We start from the raw sequence: 26877 nt of genomic DNA, 5'->3' as shown, positions 1-26877 counted from the left end.
GAACTCTCCGTCTTAGAAATACTGAATGTACTCTCAGATGCTCTTGTGTTCACTAGGGACAAGGCAGTGGACCCGACACAGGACCCCAGGTCTCAGGAAGCTTACATACTTACGTTCTACTGCAGGGAGAGAGAAAACAGAAATAAGTACATCAGGCAATTTCAGTGGTTGAGAAGTGTGGTCTTCCACCAACTGTTGTAACTCCAGAATTCTCAATGCCCACCCGTTTTTGGTCCGATAAAGTTCTTACATCTTCCAGGGATAGACTTAAAAACCGGTTCCTCTTTTCAGTTTTGTCATCGTGACATATTGGGCCGTGTTGATTGCCTTCTGGCTCTGCCTGGTATTCACAGATCACAAGGGTATCATAGAAAATTGAAACGGGCTGTGCTGTCCTTTCAGTGGTCCTGAACTATCTGCGGTTCCTTTTGTTAGCCGTAAAGAACTAAAGAAATTAATCTTTCAGGCTTTTGATTAATTGCCAAACCACCAATTATTGATTGATGATGAGAGCAGAAAATCTGGGTTAGGGCGGCGGAGCTAGGGGACACATGGATAGTTTCTAAACAATGGCTAATTCCCTGCTTTGCTAATGAAAAATGATGCAGAGGAGGAGGTGATGGGGATTTATCTCAGTTAGTTTTGCTTCGATCTCTGGTGCTCCTGCTCCTTCCATGTAGGCTAATTCCACACGATGGACTGAGGCCTAGGGCAGCATGAAGTGTGAAGTCTGAGGATCTGATAGATCCTTGTCAATGATGAATATTCCAGGTACAAACATGGTTGGAAACATGAATGAGTCTGGAGAAATAATAATGGACATTAAGACTTTGAGGTTAGCAGCAATGTAGTTCAGTTGAACAAACACTTACCAAGCGTACACTAGGTTCCAGGAAAGAGAGGAAAAGACAGGGTTCTTGCCTTCGAGTGTCCTGAAGGAGCCAACAGGTGAATACATCATTTCAATAGATTGTCGACAAGTGAAGACCGTGGCCAGCACGGTTTTGGAAACACAAATCTGATTGGCTACGAATTGTTATGAGTAATCATGGCATTGGCAGTGTTCTCAGTGGGGATGAACCCCGGAGTGCATGGTTAAAATTGTCTACCTCTACCTGACCTCCATGCAGAGAGTCATAAAGCAAGAAGCTCTTGGGAGATCTTACATTATCGGTGTCTTCATTTCTTACCGATGAAGAAGCAGAGACCCTTCTGTGGCTGAATGTTTTCTCCATTTATTGTCATAAGGAAGAGTTTGGAGAGGATTAACTCTTAATTTCATTCAACAACATTTATTTGGCACTTAATGCTGTACCAGGTGTCCGAACAGAACAATGAATGGGATGGTCCCTGGCCTCAATTTGCTCACGGTCTGGAAGGATTGAGTGCAGACCAACAAGCAAACAGACACTCCAAATTGCAGGAGGATAATTAGTGTCCTGGAACCATGCACGCAGTGGGATGGGAAGGCAGTGAGGATGTCTACAGCAGTCTGCAGGAGGCAGGAATGGCTTCGCAGAAGCAGCGTTTGAATTGAAGCTTCTAGTAAGAGTCAGGTGTATTCCCAAGAGAAGCCTTCCATGGAGACAAACAGCTGTGCAGGAGGTGTAAGAGCACGGCATACTCAGGACCTCCCTAGCTCACCACGTGACCGAGCACAGAGGGTGGGAGGGGGCAGAGAGCGCATGGTGAGAATCAGGACAGCCAGAACCTTGTCTTCAAGGAGCCCCTAAAGAATGTTCTGCAGGTCAGTGGCATATGATCAGATTTTTGAGGAAGAAATAACACTTTATAACAAAGATGCAGGCTGGAGGCAGGGAGGCCAGGAGGCCACTGTGGCAGTCAAGCAAGATGCAAATGGGGGGTGCACATGAGAGGGGCCTGCTGGCCTCCATGTTTGGTTGGATGTGGATAGTTAGAACTCAGATAGGTGGATGCCCAGGGTTCTGGTGCGGATCAGTATGTGAGTAGATAGGGGTGTCATTCATGGAAACGATGCAGACAGGAGAAAGAGGAGGTTGGAGGGTCATGATTTCAGTCTGTGACTTTGGGGATGTTGGGGTGCATATGAGAGATCCGGAGAGTAGATTCCTAGTAAACAGTTGAATGCGTTGGTTTGGAGATGGGGAACGAGGCTCAGGCACAAGAGTGTATGTTGGGGAATGATCGGCATGCAGGTGGTGGTTGAAGCCATGGATAAGGAAATGGAGGAGCCGTTGGCAGAGAGACGGCTTGGGGTGACTTTCAGCTTGGTGGAGAAACGTACATTTGATAATTTCCCCAGCAGTGAGTAAGTGCTGCAGAAGAAAGTGTAGGGTAATTTAAGAGTACGTAATTCAGCAAAGGGATAGAGCAAAGGGCTAGCACTTGGTCTGTGGGGTTAGAGAAGGCACCCTCAGGGAAATGACATTTCCGATAGACCCAAAGGATGAGTAGAAAGATCCAGGTGAAGGGAGGGGCGAAGGACGGCATGTGCAAAGGCCCTGAGATGGAAGAGAGTGTGTCCGAGGACTTGAAGGATGCCTGCGTGGCCTGAGGGAGCATGAGTGCAGGTACCCAGGGTGAGGTAGTCGATGGAGCTGAGCCTGCTCCCCACAGCGCCCCTGGGGCTGCTTCGTGAGCCTGCGCAGTGCCACCTTCCCTGCCTGTAAGTAGACACGTCAAGGACCTGGGTTTGTAAATCCAGGTCTACTCCAAAAGACCGTATTTTTCTAGCAGCATGATCCTCAAGTGAGTGGTAAACTGAGTCCAGGAGGGTCTCTCCATTCCTTGGCAGCCACGTGGCCCCAGAGCTCCACCTGGGAGCCCATTGCGGGGCAGTTATTGACCAGCAACGAGGAGATGATTTTGTGCCCAGTAAAGACAGTGGGAGTTGTCTGGATTTGGAAAGAGGCCGTTCAGACAGAAAACAGAAGCATAGGAGCTGAGCAGCCAAGAAATCAATGTGTTTTGGTCAACACAGCTCACCTGGGAGTGTAACATTTTAGTTCAGCAGCAGCAGTGGAACGTGCCTCTTCAGAACTCAGCTTGTCCAGGAATCCGCTCAAGAATGAAAATCCAGCCTTGGCACGTATCAGCCCTGGCATGTTTCTTTTGTGAAACATAACAAACCAGTTGGGAAAATAACCCTGGAAGGAAACTTGATTGATTTTTCAAGGAAAGCAAGGACTCCTATGAAAATTTATCTGCAGTCTATTAAAGCCATCCTCCTAAAGAGCTTGACAAGAGAAACTAAACTAGATTGTGATTCTGCTTTGCAAAAAACCTTTAATTTGTTTTCCCACACTTTTGGCCTCTTTTTTTTTTTTTTTCTATTATTCCTGTCAGGTTGCTTTATTAGGGTGAGAAACTGGATGGCCAGGTGCTGTAATTCATTGTTGTTTCTCTCCCATTGATGCCCAGTGCTTCTTTATGTTCCTTCCAGCCTCCAAATATATATTTTGAGGTAATAAGCTGTCTTATTCAAGGTCATGATTTAAAAGACTGAGTATAGGTTTCTCCAGGTTTTGTGATTAAACAGAACACCAAAAATTGCCAAAAGTTCAATATCCGAATTTAGCATTTAGTAACAATGGTACCTCAAGCCTCTCTTTCCTCATCTGCAAAATGGGGATAAATAAACCTGTTCCACTTACTGAAGAAAGTGTTTTTGGAAAGTGAATGAGATAATGCAGGGAAGAGACTGCTTCATAAACTGTGTCACCACTCACATGTTAAATATTAATATGATGGTAAATATCATCGCTATGACCAAGAAGATTATTCGCACTGAGACTCAAAGACATTTTTACATCTGCCATGCAAATTCTTTGTGGACATATTCTTTTCTCTTCTCCCTCTCAATTTTCACAGCCAGACATAAGAATAGCATCTCAGAGGTATGGGAAAGACGTAGCCATCCCCCTTCATTTCCTAGAGAGGAAAATAAAGTATTTCGTGACTGTTAAAAACATACCTTAACTGTCAAATGTTCTTACAAGCAGCCATCAAAATTGTGTTCAGTGACAACGTAAAAATCACAAATTTTACATGGGGATGGAAAAGAAAAAAGAAAGGAACGTGAATACTGAAAGAATTTGGATGGGGATGGCACTGCCCAAAGGGAGATGAAAACACCCATGGATTAACTTAGAATGATGGTTATATTGTTTTTTGTGTCTGCTGAGGGGGACATATTTGAGTCCTACTGTGTCTGTGTTACTTGGCACATTTTGTGAAGTCAATCCTATTTCTTCTCCCTCTCTGCTCCACACCATGACAAGAGCCTTGCCTCCTTCCTGCCCTTTCAGCAATGATTTCCATTCCTGGATTTAGGACCCCCCCTTGCTATTATGATTGAACTATGAAGAACTATGCATTTGACATGAACTCCAGGAATAAAAGAAATTGAGATGCCCTAAGACACAGAATACACCTTTCCTGGGGTGGCCCGGGGAGGAGTGGCGAGAAAAGTTTTTCTCTTTTCTGGTCATAAGACTCTTTCTCTTTCAAACCTCAGGTGACCGTGACAGATGGCGGTTTCTCTCCAAAACAGTCGACCATTTGGGTAGTGGTTCAGGTTCTGGATGAAAATGACAACAAGCCCCAGTTCCCAGAAAAAGTCTACCAGATCAAGCTGCCTGAGCGTGACCGGAAGAAGAGGGGAGAACCCATTTACAGGGCTTTTGCATTTGACAGAGATGAGGGCCCCAACGCAGAAATCTCCTACAGTATCGTGGATGGGAACGATGATGGAAAGTTCTTCATTGACCCTAAAACCGGCATGGTTTCTTCTAGAAAGCAATTTACAGCAGGGAGTTACGACATTCTAACGGTAAGATGTTTCTGAACCTCAGTAACATTAATGTGGGGAGAAAGTTATTTTCTTATTCATGTATATTTTGTAAGCAATTGATCTCTAGAGTTAAAAAATGTAGCCGCACACAGTGGAAGGCTACTTTCTGTTTCGGTGATAATCCTAAATAATGAGATCGTTTCCTTTCGTTGTGTCCCATCAGCCAACCTCCCCATTCCCAGGACACATCCTGCTCCGTCATGTACTCAACCACATTTCCTGCAGCCCCAGATCATTTCAAGGTACTGAGCATAGACGTAAACTGAGGGGAGAGGAATAGCTAAGTGACTTATCCCACCTACCACTCAACATGTCCTGAAGACAGCCCAATGGAAACAACCCTTGTAACTGTTGACAGTGTGATAGAACACGAACATAACTGTATAAATTGTGAGACACAAACATAGCTAGGCTTATTCTGTAAAAAGGAAAAAAAAAAAACTTAAGTAAAAAAATGACTAAAGGTTTCAGTGTTAGAAAATTAAAAATAAAAACAAACATGAGCACCATCTCAAATAGAGACTTAAACTCTCATGCCTAAGGTACCAGCCTGCTCCCTCAACCCCAACCACTTTAGACATGTAGTGCCTACGCCAGAAGGGGGACTGGTCAGCCTCCCAGGTGACGGTCACCTCCCCAGGTCCCAACAACCGTCAAGAGTCAGCACCACCTGTCATCCTTGTCTTAGTCTTCAGTCTTCTCCACTGCATATGGTCAATCCTTTATTATTTTAAAGGATGATCTGAGTACATTTATTTATCTTTTTACTCCTATGGCCTGGACTTAGGTCCCATTCCCTGCTGAGTAATGTATCCAGAAGAGTGGGCAGAGAAAAGAAAATTAAAAAAAAAAAAAAAAAAAAAAAAACCCAGCCCTGTTCCTACCATCAGCAGCTCGGCTGTAATATGTGCTATCGCAGTTGTGTGAGACTTGCTATTAGTGGGAATCTGAGGAACAGATGGATTGCAGTGGATACGGCTGGTGCCCTGCCCAGATCCCCTTTATCAGGCTGGTGCAGCTACCCTCCGATTGCTGTGAGCATTGGCTGCTGAGGGCTCACAGCTGCCCCCTCTTCCAGAGAGTCATCCTTGGCTGAGCTGCTCAGCCCAAGAGTTTCCACTACTTCTACCCTCACTCAGCAGCCCACAGCCAATAGCTAACTGACATCAGATAGAAAAGTCCAACCTCCTTGCCTCCAGTGGACCCAACTCTGTGGTACAATGAATGATTCAGAGCTCCCTTTGGGATCAGGCTGAGGTTCAACTTCAGCTGCGACCACATCCCTGCTTAGCATCCTCCTCTGTCCCTCCTGCTTTCTTCACTCCCTTTCTCCTGGGAACACTTCTCCCTAAAATCATTTGTACTCAAATCCCCATCTCAGGCTCTGCTCCTAGGAAACCCAACCTAAGACATCTGTCTTCAAGTGTCCTTCATCTCACAGGAATTTTCTGGGGCAAAGTGATCCTCCATGAACACACAGCATCAGGAAGCTACGCGTTGTCACTATTTTAAAGGCTCTAACTATCAGCTACCCACTTGTAAATGTTATTTTTGATGTAGTATGTTTAAATTCTTTTTTTTTTATTTTTATTTTTAAATTTTCTGTCACTGATGTCTACTTGTAGGATTTCCCTGCACCCACACACACATATTTAGGTCCAGAACACCACAGCAGTTAACTGCACATCTGGGCGAGGAAACACGCGTCTCTCAGCCCTTCTATCAGACCATAGGGAAGAGTCATTAACACCCTCTTCCCCACCCCACTGCCCCCAGGAGCCCATGTTTCCACCGAGAGGTCTCCTTCACCCTTCAGAGTCGGTGTAACTGAAGGGCCTCTAAGACAGTTTGAGCAAGGTTGTTCCCTTTCCTGCACCGTCACCAGAAGGATCAGGAATCAGATTAGCTATTCCTACTCATGTAACTATCATTCACATCCATAGAAACACTAAAGTTTGTGCAGCATTTGTTTTTCAAGTTTTCCACATCAGTAAGCCTGGTGGTGGTTCAGATCACCTTCTGGCAAGCATAGTATTGGGGCCTCCACATGACCGAGTGGTTTCCCCCAGTTCCTGAGCCCATTCTCCCCCGATATCCACTCTCTTCTTCCCCTTGCTGACTCTGTGATGAGGAGGGACTCTCAGCCCAACCACGTGAGAGTGACAGATCCGGGCTTCCATCAGGAGCCAGGCTCTAAGACATCTTTCTGTCCTCTCCGTGTATGAGTAGATAAAGGCAGTGGACAACGGACGGCCTCAGAAATCCTCCACGGCCCGCCTCCACATCGAATGGATTAAGAAACCACCTCCTTCACCTTTACCGTTGACCTTCGATGAGCCATTTTATAACTTCACAGTCATGGAAAGCGACAGAGTCACCGAGATTGTGGGGGTGGTATCTGTGCAACCGGCTAACACCCCTCTGTGGTTTGACATCGTTGGTAAGTTCGAGTCCTCCAGAGCAGTATTGGGCAACGTAATTGTTGACCGTTCAGAGCAACTAGCAAAAAGCAAAACAAACAACAAACAAAAACCACAAAAAACCACTAACGATTAGCGCTAAGATTAAAAGCTGCATAGTGCTGGAATGCAAAAGAGCCAGTAAAATGAATAATCGACCTGTGCTTTCGTTCCGACCTGTAGCTAAGCTGCACAGAAAGTGCTCTCTGGCTGGATTTTCCATAGTACGTTATTTACTGCGATCTTAATGTCTTTCTGTGTGTCATTTAAATTCTATTGTCACACTTGGCTAATCTCATTTCTAAATGTATTGATGGTACTAGACTTGCTGTCCTTCATTTCTCTCTTTTTCTTCACCTTTTTTCTGCATTCTGTTCTTTTTTTTTTTTCTGCTCCCGACTGCCCTGCTTCAAGGTGGCAAGCATGCTCGAGAGATGTTCTATATTCTACAGACAGCTTGTGGGCAGAACTGTTCAACAGAAGGTACCCTTAGTGCAAACACGTTTGCTAAAATACAGCTATCCAATCTGCCTTTTACGGGTTTTTTTTTTAAGCAAATTAAATTACATCTTTCATAACTGCCTATGACAGGCTGAAGTGCAGCCCACAGATTTCATACATGCCTCTAACAGCTATTGCATTACTCATATCCAGTGACTCCTTTGTTTGAGGTTTGATGGGATTTGGATTTGGGTTGGGGAGGTGGTGGTGGGGGGTGTTTAGATTTCTTTAAAAAATATTTTTTCTTTGCTTTCGAGGTATGTGGGCTTTTCGTTTTGTTTTGATCTTTTTTGTAGGTTGGTTTAACTGGGCCTTTTCCACGTGAAAAATAAAGTAGATCCCAGCCCCTCAGTCTTGCAGCAGGAATGCCATTCGTAGACCAAAGAGCCCCACCAGGAGAGTCCCTGGCTGTGGTCCACAGCCGCAGGAAGGGCAGGAAACGGGACGCAGATATATAGCCGGGGAGGGTGCCCCGTGAGAGCCGAATAGGGAAAGCAGATGGACGCAGGCAGGATAGACAGACCTCTGAAGCCAACCTTTAAATTCCTTGAAAGAAAGCAAGCAAGCACGCCAGGCTGCAAAAAGAGAGGGCAAAGCAGCACTCCTGCCCTCCACAACCTGGCACGGAGAGGCGGTGGAGAGGAAATAAGTGCTGAGGACCTGGAAACCAAACGAGGGGAGAGGTGCGCCAGCCAGGGATCCAGCGCTGGTGGAGCTGGAGCTGACTTCCCACGGTTCTCCGTGGGAGGCGGGGAGCCCAGAGAGCTGGTCTGGGGGAGTCATTTCCTTCCACATGTCACTGCCTGGATAGGATGGGCAGGAACCTGCCTCTCTTCCCAGGAACGGCTGGATCTGGGAAAGCATTTAGAAAATTCCACATCTGTTTCAATGAGGCACAGCAAAAGAATGCCCATGGCCCCCCATCGAACTTCAGTAGATGGCCCTCTGAACTCCCCAAAAGAAAGGGCTTCTATTCTTCATGTTTCATTGTATGGAATGCTGGTAGGACGTCTTTGTTTCTCCTTAATGGGCATTAATCACACCATCCCTGTATATGACCATCCTCATTCCAAGCTGTCAACTCCTTTGTTTTCACTTGATGCATTTAAAATGGAACTGCTTATGATCCGTGAAAGATGGCTCTGCTTCTCTACCTCCTCCGTCGCTTTCAGGTTGTGGAGTTATTATCCGATGCAATGTCTTCTTTCTTGGTGAAACAGAGGGTCACATATAAGCATTGCCTAGGTGTCTGTACTGTCACCTTTGGTGATTCCTACACCACCACCCCCAGAGTCACAAAATATGCATCTCAGTGTCAACAGATGTCCCCCTGGTGCAATCGTGATTTCTTTTGAATAGCTCAAGGAAGGGTGCAGTGGAAAGCCACCCGGCCACAGGGCTTCTGCTGTGCGGTCCTGAGCAATGGGAGGAGTTGCTCTCTCCCATCACTCGCCAGTTCGTCTCCCTCCTCCCCCGACACTCCAGTTTGCAAGCACCGCTAGAGCCTGACAGCACTGCTTCTCTCCCTTGCACGATCCATGCATATACCCTTCTGACATGCATGCATCCCTCCCACCCCACGATGCCCTCGTTTGCCCTCCTCTTCCAAAATCCCACAAGCACACCTTCCTCTGATGCTCAGTCTGCCCAGCCACCTGACCCCAGTTATCCAAGTCAGTTTTGCAGCTCCTCAGCATTCCTGCATGTGTGTATGGCTGTGCAGAGGTAAGCATGCCTAGTGGTGCTGCCTGTCACCTTACCTGCATGACTCCCCTACCAGCACTATTAGTGCTAGTGTACATTTTCACTTGTGTTTCTCCTAGCTTCAGCCTTCAACCTCAAGTTCAAAGTCTTCACTGCCTCCTTCCTTCCTTCCGCCAATGCTTTTGTTGATGTCCACCCAGAGTGAGTGGAATAAACATGGCAATTGATGGAGATGCCCTCAGGCAGCCGATGTGTTACCCCTACTGATGCCTCCTGAGATCCCTCCAGAGTCAGTGTGACCTTCCACTGTAGTCCCAGCCTTAGCAACCACAGCACCTCTAACCAGATGAGAACTGGTCCAAGAAGAGAGGGGCAGACAGCAGATGAAGGGTCCTCCCTGGAAGGAGTCCTGTGAGGCTGCTCCAGATATGAATCCAGGAATCATGATCAAAACCATGGCATCCATCTTCATGTTTCTCCATCTTTGTTCCAAAATCTATACTTTGTTTATAGAACCTCTCAGTTTCATTGCACAAGTAGTTCTCTTAATGAAGACCTGCAGGGTTGGCCCTCTAGTCTAGATGCTTGAATCACAGATTTCTCTGTAGGTCTAGTAACATCTAGCTGAGCTTCTCTTGCAGATTGAACTTACTGGGCCAAACGCCCGAATAGAACATGATTTTATTTCCATCCCCACATCCAGCCAACATCTCGAAAGTTCAGCTCTTTTTATTTCACGGTGAAAGTAGAATCTTTTCCCCGGGTGCTGGCTGCGTTCAGTATGGCTGTGGCCCCCCTTCCCCTAAATCCCCCTTTTGAAAATCCTTTCTAATCTAAGAGAGTCGTATTTTTTTTCAGTCTGCTGACATCTTTCTCCTTCTCTAAAAACCTGTTGTTTCCTTTATCATATTCAGATGTTTCATTCTCATTTTCAGGATTTCTTGCTTCTTTATCCTTGGCCACCAAAACTCGCCGCTGTCTCTTCCCTTCTTCCTTGCCAAAGCATCTTCCCAGGCCAAGCTAACATAGAGAGGAGAGAGGGATCAGTGCTTCTCAGTGCTTAAGAAACAGCTGGATGGACACCTATACAGACACTCAGGGTTCCAGAGAACACCACCTCCTGGCCTGGCACTTAGAACTTACATATGCTGTAACTAATAAATTCTCATTACATAAGCAGAAATAATGTTCCAGCATGCCTTTTCCCCTGAGAGTAGTCTCCCTGTTTCTGTCTTTCCAAACCTGCCCAACTCTTGTTTAACTGCATTTCTTCTCCTCCCACCATGATATGAGTTCACAAAAACTGTGTAGAGGGCAAGATTTTGTTCCCACGTCTGGACCCCTGCACCAGGGACCTGCCGGATACTTTCTTGTGCCTCCAAAGAGACCACTGCTTACGATGTTGTGGTGTTACAGAGTTCCATTTTCCGTAGCTAGAGTCTCCTCAGCTTCCAGAAACAGAAGCCCACTTGTAAGCGAGTTAAGAACGCTGTAATTAAAAGGAAACATAATAAAGTTCAGCTGTTCTGTGTTTAAACAGCCCAATGCACAGCATGTTCCTTCTCTGTGTTAAAAAGGAAAGAAAATGAAGGGAACAAAAATAACCCAGAATCCTTTGTGGCTTTATCACATATCTTCACACTTCTCAGGAGACCAGGATTTCAACTCAGCAGTTTCCTGATTTACATACTCTCTAATGTGCACGCAATCTGGTTCACAGTTCGGTCCCTGTATCTGCATTCCAATGGCAAATATTTGTATTGTAAAGACCACCGTTATTACACGCTTCAAACAATTCCTCTTTACCTACATTTTGATGGGGGTGGGGTGCTGCCGCCCGCTTTTCTACCTCTTCCCCGACTTAGACTAGAAAAACGTTTTTCTTATAAATAGTAAACACTGAAAATATCGCTATCTGCCTCACCTAATGTCTAGAGAGCAGAAAGGCTGTCCTTTGAAAATCATTCTGTGACGGTGCAATGTGCTGCAGGTACCTGAAGACCGCCTGGCCCTCAGTTCATCACAGGTTCCTGCGGAATCTCAGCTCTTGCCTGCTTCTGTCTCTAAGCTTACACCTGTCCTTCTTGAACCTTGTCCCCAGTGGAGCCATCCATCCCTTTTGAGGGTCTGATCAAATAGGCAAGTCAAGCTCTGACGGTGTGTGCAGCAGCCCTGCTTCTTGACGAGTATAGAGCATCTCTGGGTCTTTTCTAACCAAATGGCCAGGTTTCTTCATCACAAAACTCTCACCCATCCCTCCTGAGAGGAGCCATGTCTGTGTCCTATTTCTCATATAGCGCTTCCTCCCTCAGGAGGACACTTGCTCAGAGTCATTCAGTTGACATCAAACCCTTCATTTCTCCTAACTGGATCCCAGACAGGGCTCTCTTTTCTCCAAAGAAACAATGCAGCCCATAGGAGCACACCTGAAGAGACTTTAGGAAAATAATAGAAAACCTAAAACACCTTCGCTATTCATTGTTTTTAAGAAAAGGAATTTTATAAACCAGATTCTAGAAAAGATTTTCCTTCCTACCACTGTTTCCGACCTCCACGCCGCACCTCCAGCCTGCCGTGTAAATATTCGTTTTTAGCCCCGTACTGTGCTTGCTTCATTCCAAGGCAGAGAATTATTCACGATCAAACCATATAACTGGTGTTCAGCATTGTTCCTTAAGTTCGGTGTACGTGCTGAACTTGAATGAACAGCTTGTGAACGACTCCCTTAATTCATTGAGATTCAGCAGCTCAGTGTTTTGGAAGCTTCTCACAGAACTCGTCCCCCTCGGTGGCTACTAGATTTTGGTTGGTATTTTTACCATTGCACATAGATCGGATTTGAATCGTAGCTAGGGGAGAGGCCTGGAAGCCTCTCCAGAGGAAAAGCTATATGATATTCAGCATTGGATCTCATTAGGGAGAGATGGTGACTCTTTAAAGAAAAACTGAACTAAATCATGCCCCAACACCCTACTGTCCGGCCGTTCCAGCAGTTACTGCTGCCTGAAAGTATTTTCATTTCTGTCCCATTTTTAAAGCTTTTGGGGACATTCTGACTTGCGATGTTTACCTTTAGAATCCTGTAGAAATCCAACATGCCTCTTGTGCTCTCTGTTTACTCTCTAACACCCGTCTTGACCGAAAATGATCAAAGAGAAATGTCCCAGATGTGAATGATCTGTTATGTGGGCTGTTCACAACCTCGCTTTGAACCATCTCTGCCGCACGCCCCTGCAGCAACGCTCAGGCTGTGACTTCTCTAATTTCCCACTTTGTTGAAATCAGACCGGCTCGGCGGTGTCCTCCCTTCTCCCCACCCCTTTGTGGAGCCCAACGCTGCTGCACCAGCACACTCTGGCTTTGCATGTTGTGTTACTGGCTCTGAGGAAGCACATCTTCTTTAAACAGAATGCTGCTAGTGGAAGCAGACTCCTTCCATTCAAGAGTCGCACCCCAGATGAATTGGACATGGGTTCCTACAAAATGAAATCACCTTTCAGGCTAAAAGGGAGCCTGAAAAATGAGGCCTGGGGGAGAGAGACAGAGTCATTTATGAAATGGGAGGCTTAAGTGGTAGGTGATTAAATTGCGAGAGGTTTGATGGTGAACTGCTGGTCTGAATTCTGTGTCCCTTGTCAGAAATTAATTTTAAAACTTAGGAAGATTTGGGAAATCTTGTTTTCCATGAAATCTTGGTTTAACTAGGGGCGAACGCCCTAGAAGTGAGCACCAGGCTGCTAGCCACACTGATGGACAGAGAGACACAGGCTTTCCCAAGCCCGCCTTGATCTGCTTTCTCTTTGTCTGTCTCCCCTGCTCCGTTAAAGCTTTCTGGTCTGGAGTATTTGAAACAATAAAAGTGAATGGGGGAGATACACACACACACACACACACACACACACACACACAAATACACACACAAGAAGAGAGAGAACTATAAAAAATTACCACCATAAAAGTAGCCCAAAATGTTTTTTGATATAAAAAATGACTGATAAGAAAGCACACAATCTATATGCCATATGTAAAATATGCAAATTTGATGTCACTAAGCACATGAAATGATGCTGTGTTTCTGCATAGGGCCCCGAGGAAAATGTGAGTGACTCTCAGGCAGTGATACAAAAATGCCCCCACTGAAACAGTAACTGGATACTTTTGCTTGCATGTTCTCTAAATTTCATTTTTATTTATCTTTAAACTGGAGCAAACCAAAGTTTTATAATTCGCATAGTTTCTATTTCACCTTGACCTACAAATTTTCACTGTCTACATTAACTGACAGTAAAAGATGACCTCTTCCCCACCGCACCACCCAAAAATCATGGTCCTAAGATTTAAAAAAGTAAAACTTTTGGTTAGGAACACATTCTAGAGGTGATTTTAAACATGATTTAAGATATGATTTGAAGGGAAGGTGTATCTCAGTGTTAGAGGGCATGCTTAGCATGCACAAGGTCTTGGGTTCAATCCTTAGTGCTTCCATTAAATAAATAAACAAACAAACAATCTTAATTCCCTCCCTCACCAAAAAAAAAAACAAAAAACAAACAAACAAAAAGTTAAAAAAAAAAGAAGATACGATTTAATACCGACCAGAAATGGCTTGAGAAATTGTTTCCTCATCTTTCCTTCTGTACACTCAGGTGATTTTATGTCCTTTCTTTGAAAGTTTCCATGGCAAACTTTCTTTTTTTTTTTTTCCAGACTGTACCACTTGATAGCAAATGATTTTTCTTTGCTCATTAGGGCAGTTGCTGAAGACCCTTGAATCAGCCTCACATTTTCATTTCATGTGGTTATCAACATGAAACCTTCCCTTTGAAAGAGGCACGGTGACCTAAAGCTTGCTTCCATGTCAGCCGAGATTTCCTCCCCGTTCTCCTTATCGACTTCTTCAAAAGATTTTTTTTTTTGTAGTTAACATTTAGTGCCCCTCAGTAAATCAATTAAAGATATTAATTGGAAGATGAGTCTCTTTTTAGATGAAATTTTTGAAAAATACATCATCTCCAAGCAGTTCTCTGGTACCTCCATATCCCATAACTTTAATTAAATGTCAAGGACAATTATGTTCTCTCTAGTGATTAAATAATCTTAAGTGTATATGACAGCTGCAAGTCATAAGTATTTGAAATATATATGACCAGGTTTTTTTTTTAAGTACACCACATTACTTATTTCATGTCACTATACATCAAATTCTAGTAATTCAGGTAAAATTCTCCTTTCCCTTAATTCATTTGCCCATTTGTAATTGTAATATCCTTGAAATTCTATATATTATTGTTCATTGATCAGCAAAATGAAATGCAAAGAAAGAGAAGGCAAGATTTCTTTTCTAAAGTATAAAATTCAATAAATGCACTGGCCTGTGTGCTGTAATTAAATAAAATTACTGTCCAGGAACAAAATTCATTGACATTACAGAATTCCTGGCAAAAGTAAATAGAGCCTGTGAACATATACTGATATGTGATTAAAATCGTTCCAGCCTTTACACCAACATCTTGTCTCCCCCTTAAAAAACAAAAAAACAAACAAACAAACAAAAAACCCTTTCATTTTGGGAAAGACCATAAACCACACTTTGGTTCACGGAGATGGAAACATCTACAGTAATTTCAGCAAAGTCTATGTTGTCTTAAGCACATTCGTCACAGATTGTGGATTATACCTGGTCCGGGGGGAAGAGGGTATAAAGTTTTCTAACCTTTTATATGGATTGTTTCCTAAGTTGATATTACATAAGCTGGTGTTTCCTTTTCCTTCTTTCCAAATTTCATTTTGTAAATCTGACCATAAACTTTCCACTTTGAGGGGAGAAAAATAATTCACACTATCAAGATGGCAAAAAAATTTTTTTTCTATAAATATCCCAGCTTGCAGATACAGAATTTTTAATATGAAATTCAATCTTGCTGCTTTTTCCTGCTTTTCTAGTATTTATAATTTTATTTCTGACATCTAATTGAGGGCATCTGACCTCTACCAAATGTTTACCATCAATCCTGGAATAGATTTAAAAATGCCTACTTGTTTTTTTTAATAATAACTGGACTATTTGTTTACTTAGAATTTAATCTACTTTGGAAAGGCAAAGGGTCTACAAATTCCTAGCCCAGAAGCCACAAGGGGTTGAAGGGACTTTCTAAATATTTTATGGAATCGGTTTTTGCATCATTAGTCTAGCATTAGTGCTGAGGGGATTTTTTGCAATACAGTCTTTTTTTGTGACATTTGTTATGCATTGTAGAGGCTGTGTTTTGAAATATGAATTAAGTTAGAAATAAAGGGTCCCGTTTGAGATGTACCAAATTGAGCCATGGGGATGCCTGTCCAAAACCATTTTTATTTAAGAGCTCCCTTTAAAGCTATATGCTTCAGTACATGTAATAACTTCTCAGATATGCTAATTTCATGTTGTTTTTGTGAACTCGTCAGGGGGCAATTTTGACAGCTCTTTTGACGCAGAGAAGGGTGTTGGCACCATTGTCATTGCAAAACCTTTGGACGCAGAGCAGAGGTCCGTCTATAATATGACTGTGGAAGTCACTGATGGGACAAATGTTGCTGTCACTCAGGTAAGATGTCAAATTACTAACTAGCGGGAGTGCTGAGAAGTCTGCTAAAGTCAGATGTACAAGCAATTAAAATATGTGTTGAAAGTTGTAAATTATGTCCATGAATTTCGAGTGTTTAAAAAAAAAAGCATTTGAGAGAACAGCGTAGGCAAAGGATTCTATCAACAGTGTTATATAGCTTAGCTGCCTCTTGCAAGAAATCGTGATTGTTCTTGCGTGGGAGAGTGATACGTATTTGTTTCCTGATCATTTACTATAGATTAATCTCTTTGACAACAAAGTCAGCTTTCCTTGAATTTACAAAAAGGAGAACATCTATATTGTCTGAGTTAACACACCATGATATTCTTCGCCATCTCACATTTCAGTCACAGATACAGAATACCTGCGTCCAAATCCAATTCACAAACTAACATAAACTATGTAATATATCCAGGGTCACTCAACTTAACAAACCGAGGACCAATAGCCGGGTGCCCTGACCCCCCTCTCCTGTCCTAGCCCCTGTGCCAGTGGTTCGTTGTCCTTGCTGCACAGTAGAATCCCCTGGTAGTGGACGTGGGGGTGTTAAAACCAGGGCAGCCTGGGCCCCACCCCAAGATGGCCCACATGATTCTAACATGCAGCCAAGGTTGAGGACCATCGCTCATTCTGTGCTACCTGAGTGCTTATGAAAAGGCACTGAGAGCAAGGAAGAGGAGAAAAATCTCTGGGTGAGACCAACACAGTGTTAGATGTCAGCATGGGACGGATCTACCTACATGCCAGAATTTTTTGTCTAATGTTTTAGCACCAGAGACCTAAGCACCTGCAGCCTGCAGACTGGCACACACATGTAGCCCGTAACCCCTCCCACCCTCCCCACCTCTCTCTCCGTTCCCGTGATCCCAGAAGCCATCACTAATTGATGAGAGTGTCTTGGGTTTTTGTCATTCTTTTTTTCCCTGCTGAGGCCAGATGTGGCCTCAGAATCCTTCTCAACACAGTGCTTCAGTTAGCAAAGATGAAATATTCGCCGGCCCTTGAAGTAAGCAAGTGGTGACGTGTGTAAAATATGATGCAAGCTTTTGTAACTACGTGGTTTGGAAAAGGGGAGAGGAGGAGGGTTTTCTGTGCTTGTCTACCCAGCTGCCTCGCGTTCGAAGCTCTTTGAGAGACATGATGAGACCTCCCTTTGAGTCTGTTTGTGATCATGAAGGGGTGGAATTTGAAGGAAAGAGTAGGGTTTGTTTCACTACAACCCTTTTACTTTTCATTCGAATAAACTGAAACCCAGAAAGGGGGAGCACATGCACTTGACAAGGCTGCCAGTGGGTTTCAACTCCTCACCCTTCAACCCACGCCCTTCCGGAGGACGACCACACCACCCTGTTTACCTGAGTGTATTTATCAGTGCCCTGGTGTATTTATCAGTAGTGTGCCATCCACTCTCGACGTTACCCCAGCTGGGACAATAAACATTACCCCAGACTACTTCAGGGTATTTTCAAGACTGAACTAGAGGGGTGGGGGGATAACTCAAGTGGAATAGTGCATGCTTGCATGAGGTCCTGGGTTCAAACCCCAGTGCCTCCATTAAAAGTAAGTAAGTAAATAAAAAAGCAAAAAAACCTAATTACTCTCCCTAAAAAATTTAATTTAATTTAAAAATTGAAATAAAAGAGACTAACCTAGAGACACCTTGAAAGGACCCCAGGGTTGAAATCCTACGGGAATCACACAATCTAAAGGCAAACCCCGAAGACCAATACAAAACGACCCACTTGTAGTATTGCTAAATCTTTAGTGCTAATTCATATTCAATGAGAACTTAAATTAGACTTTTTAAATTAGCCATGTGTTCGCATATCCAACTTCAGCTTTTTAGCACCGCTGAAAAACATAAGATGTATTTGAATACAATACAAATATAGCGTGGAACCCTGTTCATCTCATACTGTTCTTCAAGGTCTTATAACAGGTGAGTTAAATGGTGATTCATTGTGCCCAGAATGTTATAGATACATGTTAAATATTTTTAGAGTGAATGAATGAATCATAGATTCTACATTTTCAACAGGGTCTACAAGGCAGGGATGCTGAGTCTCCAAAACATACAACTGATTTATGTTAACTGAAAAAAAAATTACCTATGAAACCTTTATCTTAGAATTTCATTAGGACCAGATGGGAAATCATTTAACAGCATCTATTCCACAAATATTTCTTGAGTTCATACCATGTGCAAGGAGCTGCACTAGTTGCCTGAGGTCACAGTGATTCCATTTTAAACTCAGATGACTGATATTCACCCACTTTTTTTCCTATTTTTTTTATTGAAGTATAGTTGATTTACAATCTTGTATTAGTTTCTGGTGTACAGCACAGTGATTCAGTCATATATATATATATATATATATATATATGTATTCCTTTTCATATTCTTTTTTATTATAGGCTATTGCAAGGTATTGAATATAGTTCCCTGAGCTATACAGTAGGACCTTGCTGTGTATCTGTTTTATATTTAGCAGTTAGTATCTAAAATCCCAAACACTCAATTTATCCCTCCACACCCCCCCGTAACCGAAAGTTTGTTTTCTGTGTCTGTGAATCTCTTTTTGTTTTGTAAATAAGTTCATTTGTCTCATTTTTTTTCTTTTGATTCCACATATAAGTGATATCATATGGTATTTGTCTTTCTCTTTCTGGATTACTTCACTTAGTATGACAATCTCCAGGTTGCTACAAATGGCATTATTTCCTTTTTACGGCTGAGTAGTATTCTATTGTGTGTGTGTGTGTGTGTGTGTGTGTGTGTGTCACAACTTCTTTATCCATTTCTGGATAAATGTCCATTCTGTCAATGGACATTTAGGTTGCTTCCATGTCTTGGCTATTGTAAATATTGCTGCTATGAACGTTGAGGTGTATGTATCATTTCAAATTAGAGTTTTATTAGAATTAGAATTATTAGAGCAAGGAGCTGCACTAGTTGCCTGAGGTCACAGTGATTCTGTTTTAAACCCAGAAGACTGATATGCACCCACTTTTTAAAAATTAATATAGAAGCATATATTACAAGACTTTGAATATGCACATGGTTCACATTTGCTTTTGTTGCTCTTACTTCAGACTCATGTATAATCAGCCTTATCTCCAGAGCAGTCCAGGAATTAGAGAACTGGGGGCTCCCCTTGGGTAAGGCCAAGCTCAGTATGTTAATAAAGAGCATCAAGAGATTTTCTTGTCAAAAGCTTCCAAGTCACTCCATGTCTCCAGGGCCATGACCTTCTCAAGAAGTGAGAACTAACAATTTCCAAAGCATAAACTTGTGTGTGGTCCTTACTACAATCAGAAAACCAATATTCTGTCTGTTCAGCTGTATTTGGGCCTGAAGACCCCGCCAACTGCTGCCCACCAGGCCTCTGCTCACATGTTCCATAGCTCCTCTGGCGGCATTGAAAGGAGCAGTTTCTGAATTAGTCAAAGCCCTCAATGTCAAGGACGTTTTTTTACAAAAGGATATTTGGGGAAAGGAAAGGCATTCTAGATTTCTTTTAAACCACTAACGCAAGCTCCAGCCTATGACCCAAGGCAACTTAAATATTTACCATCAGACAGAGATTCTTCACCATGTAACTAAAATGTCCTGTAGCCCCAAAACACCTGTTCAGTTTCCTTTGGGGAACTTTTCTCTACTTTGTTCACTTGGAACCATGAAACATGGTATGACACGGGCTTCAAATCAACCATAAACAACCTGTTGAATTTCACTTCACAAATGTCAAATAAATCAGAGCCTCAGGGACCTCTGTGTCTACATGAGAACCCTTTTTTCATCTTCAGTTCTGTCCTGTTCTCCCAACGCATAGGGTCCTTGTGCCTCAGAGCTACAATATCTGGTGACGAATTTTTCTTCCCTGAGACTGTCTGGTGCGAGTACAGAATGTAAAATGGTTCTTTGGATTTCAAGTCTTAAAGACTCAGGTACCAAGCGCAAGAACAAAGCATCCCAACATTTACAAAAGCCTCCTAGCAAGTTGGATAAGGGCCTCTGTATAAAGAAGTTGTTGACTTTATGAAGGATATTATTATACTTCGTATAACAAAGCCTCGTATTTGACAAAATGGGCTTTGTAGCAATAAATCTGTGTCCCAATCCCAACTCTTGCCCTTACTAGGTGAGTCACCTCCAGCCGGTGCAAGTCACTTAATTTCTCTGCACCCTAGTCCCTTCGTCTGTAAAATGGGGGTACCAACACCTGCATCATCAGAGTTGCTGTGAGGATTACATGAGTTTCCATACACAGAGTATTAGCATGAGGTCGACGCGTAATAAGTACTCAGTAAATACTAGCTACTGCTATTATTATTGCTGTTATCTCTTAGTGTCTCTGAGCATTTGTATCGTGGGGATTCATTGAGGCACCGTCAATGCTGATCAAATTATGCAGACGTTGTCAAGAGCTGTGTAGGCTCCCCAGACCCTGGGGATGTTAATGGGCTGTTCCTGGTTCCTGAGGACCACTCCCAGGATGGCCACCTTTGATGGCTTTTTGACAGCCTTCTCTTTGCCTAAAACAAGCCAACATTTCTGAGTGCTTTCTGTGTTCCAAGAATTATCCCACATTTTTAAAAGCTGACTCCCAGCTTCTACACATACACTATCATGGAATGGTAGCAAATAACTCACAGTACACTTAAACAAATCTACAGAATGGCTCTTCCGAAAGACCAGTGGGTGAGAATACATAGTAATCTATAACACCCGTTATTTGCATAATAAGTCTTACCAAGTCTTATCTTCAGCTTCATGTCCCTGTCACCCTGGGAATAGTTAAATCAAGTTTTATCATTATACTCATTTTTCCAGTGAGAAGTTGAGGCACAGACGTGTTAGGTGGGTGCCCTAGGTGCACACAAGTCAAGAGATACAAACCCACTTCTTCCTTCTCAAAATCAGATACCATCTCAGGAACGTTCCCCTCCATATCTATATATACAACTGAATTCATTAGGAGAAGCATTTCGTCTCATGGAAGGAGCACCAACCCTGAATCAGGTGACCCGAGTTCAAGTCCGCACTGAACCAGTCGCTGTCTGTGTTACCGCAGAAGGTAGCTCTGTCTCTGTGAGACTCAGTTTCTTCTGCATAATAGGAATAAGATCTCACATACCTCAGGGGTTGTTGTAAGAATAAAAGAAGGTATTATGAGCTATCTTGAGATCTGCAACGTGTTAGACACACTCAGGTTTTATTATTGAAATCTTTTCTCAACTGAAAATTGGAATAATAGACCTACCTACTAACTATAAAATACTATGTATGTGGCTTTTATTGTTATTTATGAAAGCAGCAGAGATGTTCACGCCCAAAGAATAATCTAAAAATCACACTGATTTGATTCAGGGACTTGTGATACGTGCTTTTGCGGTTTTAATAGAATTTTCTTATTCGGGTCCTGCTTTGATTTATAAAGATATGAAAATCAACTTGTATTTGTATGCTCCACAGCCAAACCTGAGATTAAAAATCTCTTTCAGGTAATCTCCACATTTCTTACACCCACAAAGGCAGTTAATTCAGATTGATCGCAAAGTCTTCCTGCCCACGGGTCTGCATTCTCTGGGGCCAGGAGGTCTGCAATGTGCATTCCGGGTGAGCCTGGCCCTCAATAGCCATTCCCTCCCTTTTTTATCTCTAAGTGATGCGTTGGGAGTTCCTAACTGGCCTCTTTCCTTAAAAAGCAGACTTTACCTTAAAGATTTGGACTTCGTCTTACCCTTTCCCTCCACCTTGCACCTGCTTAAAGAAGGATGGAGGGGAGAAACACGTCACTTTTGCTAATGCTGCTCCATGACCCCTAGGTCAAGGGACTCCCAAGGGACACTCTCACCTAGGGTTTTCTTTCATCGCCTTTAACATCATCTCCCTGTTAGCAGGTGAAAAAGGCAGTGGCCCGAAGCTTCCTCGTGTATTTCAGTTAGGACAATGCTGAAACAAGAGCAATTATATAGATGAATTAAGGCAGCAGGCCAACTCTGCCGTGAGACTTTCTGTTAAAAAAAATGATAAGCTCTCACTGCATATAACACATCTGTGCCTGACAACTTATGAGTAAATCAATTTTTTTTAAATGGATTCGAGTTTTAAAGGCAGCAGGGAACTTTCCATTCAGAACAATATAATCCCATGACTAATGTTCCTGAAGTGTGAATGGTCATGTCTGTTAGCTGTTTTGCCAATTAGGATTTCTGCAGAGCACAGTACCTAATATTGGCACACATCTTTGGTGACATTTATGTTCTGTACATTTGTAGCTAACATGTATATAATTCGAGTGCATGTGGAAATGGTGTAACGGAATGAATATAGGATTTGGCTCCGTGAGACCCAGGTCTGAACGTGACCTCGCCTTTGTGACTTTGGGCACATCCCTTAACTTCTCTGATTCTCATTTTCCTCGTTGGTAAACTAGAGATACTAAAGTGTAAGAAATGAATGTGAGACAGGTTTATAAGCTATAAAACAAGCACAGGCCGACATGGTTTTTCTCCTCATGTGTTCAAAAACAAAACACTTGTAAGCTTGAAGAGAATACACAGACGTCAACCTTAAAATCACAACTATAGAATGTTTTAAATATGGTTTTGAAGGGCCCACAGAGGCAGCGCAGAATTTCAGTAATTCAGGATTTAATTGGCTCTAATCAAAGACAGAGGCCTTACCCTCTCACTTACCCCATGGACGCTTCATGCCTCGAGCCTTTGTAAAGCCAAGCTTGGCGTCTACCCAGACTTGGCTGAGACGAGCCTGCAAAACCCGAAGTGTTTGCGGTGCGCAGCATTGAAACCCGCCCTGAAGAGGCTTCCCACACTCAGGTTTCCTCCTGCTTTGAGTCCATTGTACCTCTTCAGGCCTTTCAATGACCGTTTTGAACACAACATCTTTGAGAGATACTTTGCTTTGTTTGCTAGTTCAGGAGCTCACAAATGGCCCCAACTGTGGGAAATAAAAAGCAAATGAGGAAAAGGAAGTCTTTTCCAGAGAAACACTTGTTCTGACTGTAGATCAGGCTCAGGACAAAGCAAGCAGAAAGAGGCAAGCTTTTCAAGAGCACATCAACTTTGAAACTTCAGGAAGGTCAGGGCAGGCTTGCTGGCTGGAAAGGCTTTTATCCCGTTAATATAACTGCCTCTGTGAACACAAATATTTTAGCATCTTGACTAAGTTAACTTGAACTTTTTAAAGGAAAAGAATCGACAAAGACTCTAGTATGGCTTTCCAAATACAGCAGAGATAAAACAATACCAAAACTCTACAGGCACACTCCTCTAACCTTTTTCTACCGTAAACTACAAGCAAAGCTTGTTCCCAGGTCAGGCTCACTTGGCTGGCAAGGCTTCCTGGCACAGAGGTCATAGCTCTGCCCTTTTTCTCTCACTCAAAAAAAGCACATCTCTACCAAAGTGATGGATAACGTACAGTCATTTGTAAGAACAACCATGGTCTGACTAAATCTATTTCTAAAGGTAAATAATTTTTTTAGAATGCAGCCAAATGCCAGCATTTATTTAGTTAAGAATTACTAAAGGCTTTCTTATTAGTCAGGAATAAGACAAGAATATCTCTGTTTCCACTACCATTTAACATTGTGCTGTAACTATTAGCCAATGCAGTTAGCTAAGATAAAGCAATTTGTGTTGTAAGAATTGTAAAGAAAATGGCACACTGATCTCTATTTGCATGTAGTGTAATTATATACCTGAAAAGCTCAGAGGAATGAATGGAAAAACTGCTTCAAATGATAGGGAAAATTAGTAAAATGACAGGTAAAGTAAACTTAACATTCAAAACCAATAGCCTACATTTATAGCCCATCCCCCACCAAGAAGGAAACAAACAAAAAAACCCCAAAAACGGTGGAAATATATAATGAAAATGAAGCCCCATTGAGGATAGCACATATATATACTTTAAAAAGTGTTCAAAACCTACTTGAAGGAAACTAAAATTCCCTTGAAAAACAAAACAGATTTGAACAAATGGAAAAAGACAAACTATGTTCTTGAATGGGAAGACTCCATGGTAAAGAAATGAGTTCTCCCTTAACTAACCTCTACTTTTAGCATAATCCCAATTTAAAATGCTATCAAATTTTTGTCAAGTGCTATACAAGTTGACTGTAAATTCATTTAGAAGAACAACCAGCAAGAATAGCCAGAAGAATCCTGAAAAAGAACAAAAAGAAGGCCTAACTTTTCCAAACAATTAAAATGTACTAGAAAGGAAATACTGAATAACTGCATCATCCATCAGGAACTAACACAGTGTTCTAGGTCAATTGTATTTCAAAAACAAACAACGAACTCATAGGAAAAGAGATCAGATGTGTGGCTACCAGAGGCGGGTGGTATGGGGAGGGGGAATTGGATAAAGGTAGTAAAAAGGTACAAACTTCCAGTTATAAGATACAGAGGTACTAGGGATGTGATGTGCAACATGACAGGTGAACACTGCTGGACGTTATACATGAAATTTGTTAGTAAATCCCAAGAGGACTCTTCACAAAGAAATTGTTTTCTATTCCTTTAATTTTATATCTATATAAGATGATGGATGTTCACTAAACTATTGTGATAATCACTTCATGATGTATGTTAAGTCAAACCATTATGCTGTATGCTTATACTTATACACGGTTTTATGTCAATTGTATCTCAGTAAAACTGGAAGAAAAAGCACTATAAAGCCCCTATAATGGAAATGTGTTGACGTTGATGTATGAAAAGACAGGTAAACCAATGGAACAAAATAGAAAAGCCAGACATATACCATTTGCATATGTAAAGTTTGTTAACAGTAAAAGTGGCTTCTCAAACCAGTGGGGAAGTGGTGATCTTCTACAAAGTGGCATTGAAATAAATGGAGAGCCATGTGGAAAAAAAAAATAAAACTGGACTCACTCCTCACATGATATACTAAGAAAAACTCCAAATGGATTAGAGATGTAAATGTAAGAAGAAAAACATTTAAATTCTATTTTTAAAAAAACAAGTGTGATCATCTATAACCTGGAATTATGGAAAATATTCCAAACGAAGACTTACCATCCAGAAACAGTAAAGGAAAAGATTGATGTCTTCAACTACATGAAAATAAAAATAAAAGGAAAAAAAAAAAAAACACCATGAGCAAAATAAATCACAAAATTGAAAACATTTGCAATTTATATCACCATGTTTTCAAAATAAAGGGAAAAAAAGGCCATTTAACCTATAGAAGAATAAGCCAATATAGTTTTAACAGAAAAAAGAAATGCAGATGGCTCTAAACATGAGAAAGACGCTCAACTTCACTTGTAATAAGAGAAAGGAAAATTAAAAATACACTGAGATACCATTTTTCATCTATCAGATTGGCCAAAAATCCAAAAGTTTTACTGCAGACTATGTTGCCAAGGCTGTGGGAAGACAGTCATTTTCATATATTACTACAGAAATGCAAAGTGATAAAACTAATGGCTGGAGAACATGGAAGTAGCTAACGAAACTGTATAAGCACTTCTCCTTTGATCCAGCGATCCCAATTTTAGGGACCCAAATACACATTAGCAAAAATATGAAAAGACATGGGCACAAGGCTCTCCATTGCACATTCATATTGAGACCGAAATTGGAAGCACCTTAAATGATCGTCAACAAAGGATTGATTGAGTTACCTGTGATACATCTATCCTACCTGCGGAAGAGTATCTCTGGACTGCTATGACGTGGTCTTCATGATATAGGGCTGTCCGGTGCATTGTAGGACGTTTAGCGGCTGCCCTGACCTCTACTCACTGTGATCTCGGAAACTCCCCTCACCTCCAAGTTGTGACAATCAGAAATATCTCCAGACATTGTGAAATGTCCCTAGGAGACAAAGTCATTCTCAACTGAGAACTATTGATACAATGTTAAGTGAAATCGCCAGTTGAGGGGAAGCGTATACACTATGTTTATATTAATAGAATAGATGGATAAAACATAACATTACTGGGGGGAGGGTATAGCTCAGTGATAGGGTGCATGCTTGGCATGCACGGGGTCATGGGTTCAATCCCTAGTACCGCCATTAAATAAATAAATACATAAATAAATAAACCTAATTACCTCCCCCTCCAAAACAAACAAACAAAAGCAAGTCTAAAATTTGAAAGTAAATGAAAATAAATGAATATATATATATATATATATATATATATATATATATATATATATATATCTCCCATTGGGAGCATATCTATGCAGGGAATAACTATTCTAAGTAACTTTACACATACTAATTTGACTGTGTATCCCTAGTGGGATAAATCCTAAGGACAAAAATAATATTATTCTGAATGACCATAATTGTAATGTAATTATAATAACAATGTTGGTGTTATTTAGAGACATTTGTGCATGTATTTTAGATAAAGCAGTGAATAATTACGATGATGTCACTGAGCATGAGAAATTTCATCATGGGAGAAAGAAGATACACATGTAAAAAGAACGTGATTAAATAAAAACCTTGCTGGGCACCTTAATATTGTTTTTTGTTTCGTTTTGTTTTGTTTTTTATTGCAGTAAAATTGGCCCACAATATTGTACTAGCTTCAGGTACACGACATAGTGGCTTGACATTTTTATACATTACAAAATGGTCAACACAGCAAGTCTACTTAGCATTTGATACCATACAAAGTTACTATAATATTACCAGCTATATTTCCTTGGCTGTACATTACATCCCTGTGACCTATTTATTTTATAACTGAAAGTTTGT

At 41.9% G+C, this 26877-nt stretch overlaps 1 protein-coding gene across 1 annotated transcript in view; it reads left to right on the top strand.

The window, feature by feature from the left end:
- Nucleotides 1-26877, top strand: part of FAT3 (FAT atypical cadherin 3) — a 188290-nt gene that overhangs the window by 53224 nt on the left and 108189 nt on the right. The window contains 3 exon segments of the mRNA XM_032490429.1: nt 4499-4813; nt 7064-7274; nt 15943-16082. Of these exon segments, the coding sequence (XP_032346320.1) occupies nt 4499-4813; nt 7064-7274; nt 15943-16082 (666 nt within the window).

The sequence above is a fragment of the Camelus ferus genome, chromosome 10 (genome assembly GCF_009834535.1).
Source record: "Camelus ferus isolate YT-003-E chromosome 10, BCGSAC_Cfer_1.0, whole genome shotgun sequence".
NCBI classification, from domain to species: Eukaryota; Metazoa; Chordata; class Mammalia; order Artiodactyla; family Camelidae; genus Camelus; species Camelus ferus.
The sequence above is the reverse complement of the archived record's forward strand: the minus strand, read 5'-3'. Positions and strand labels throughout refer to the sequence as shown.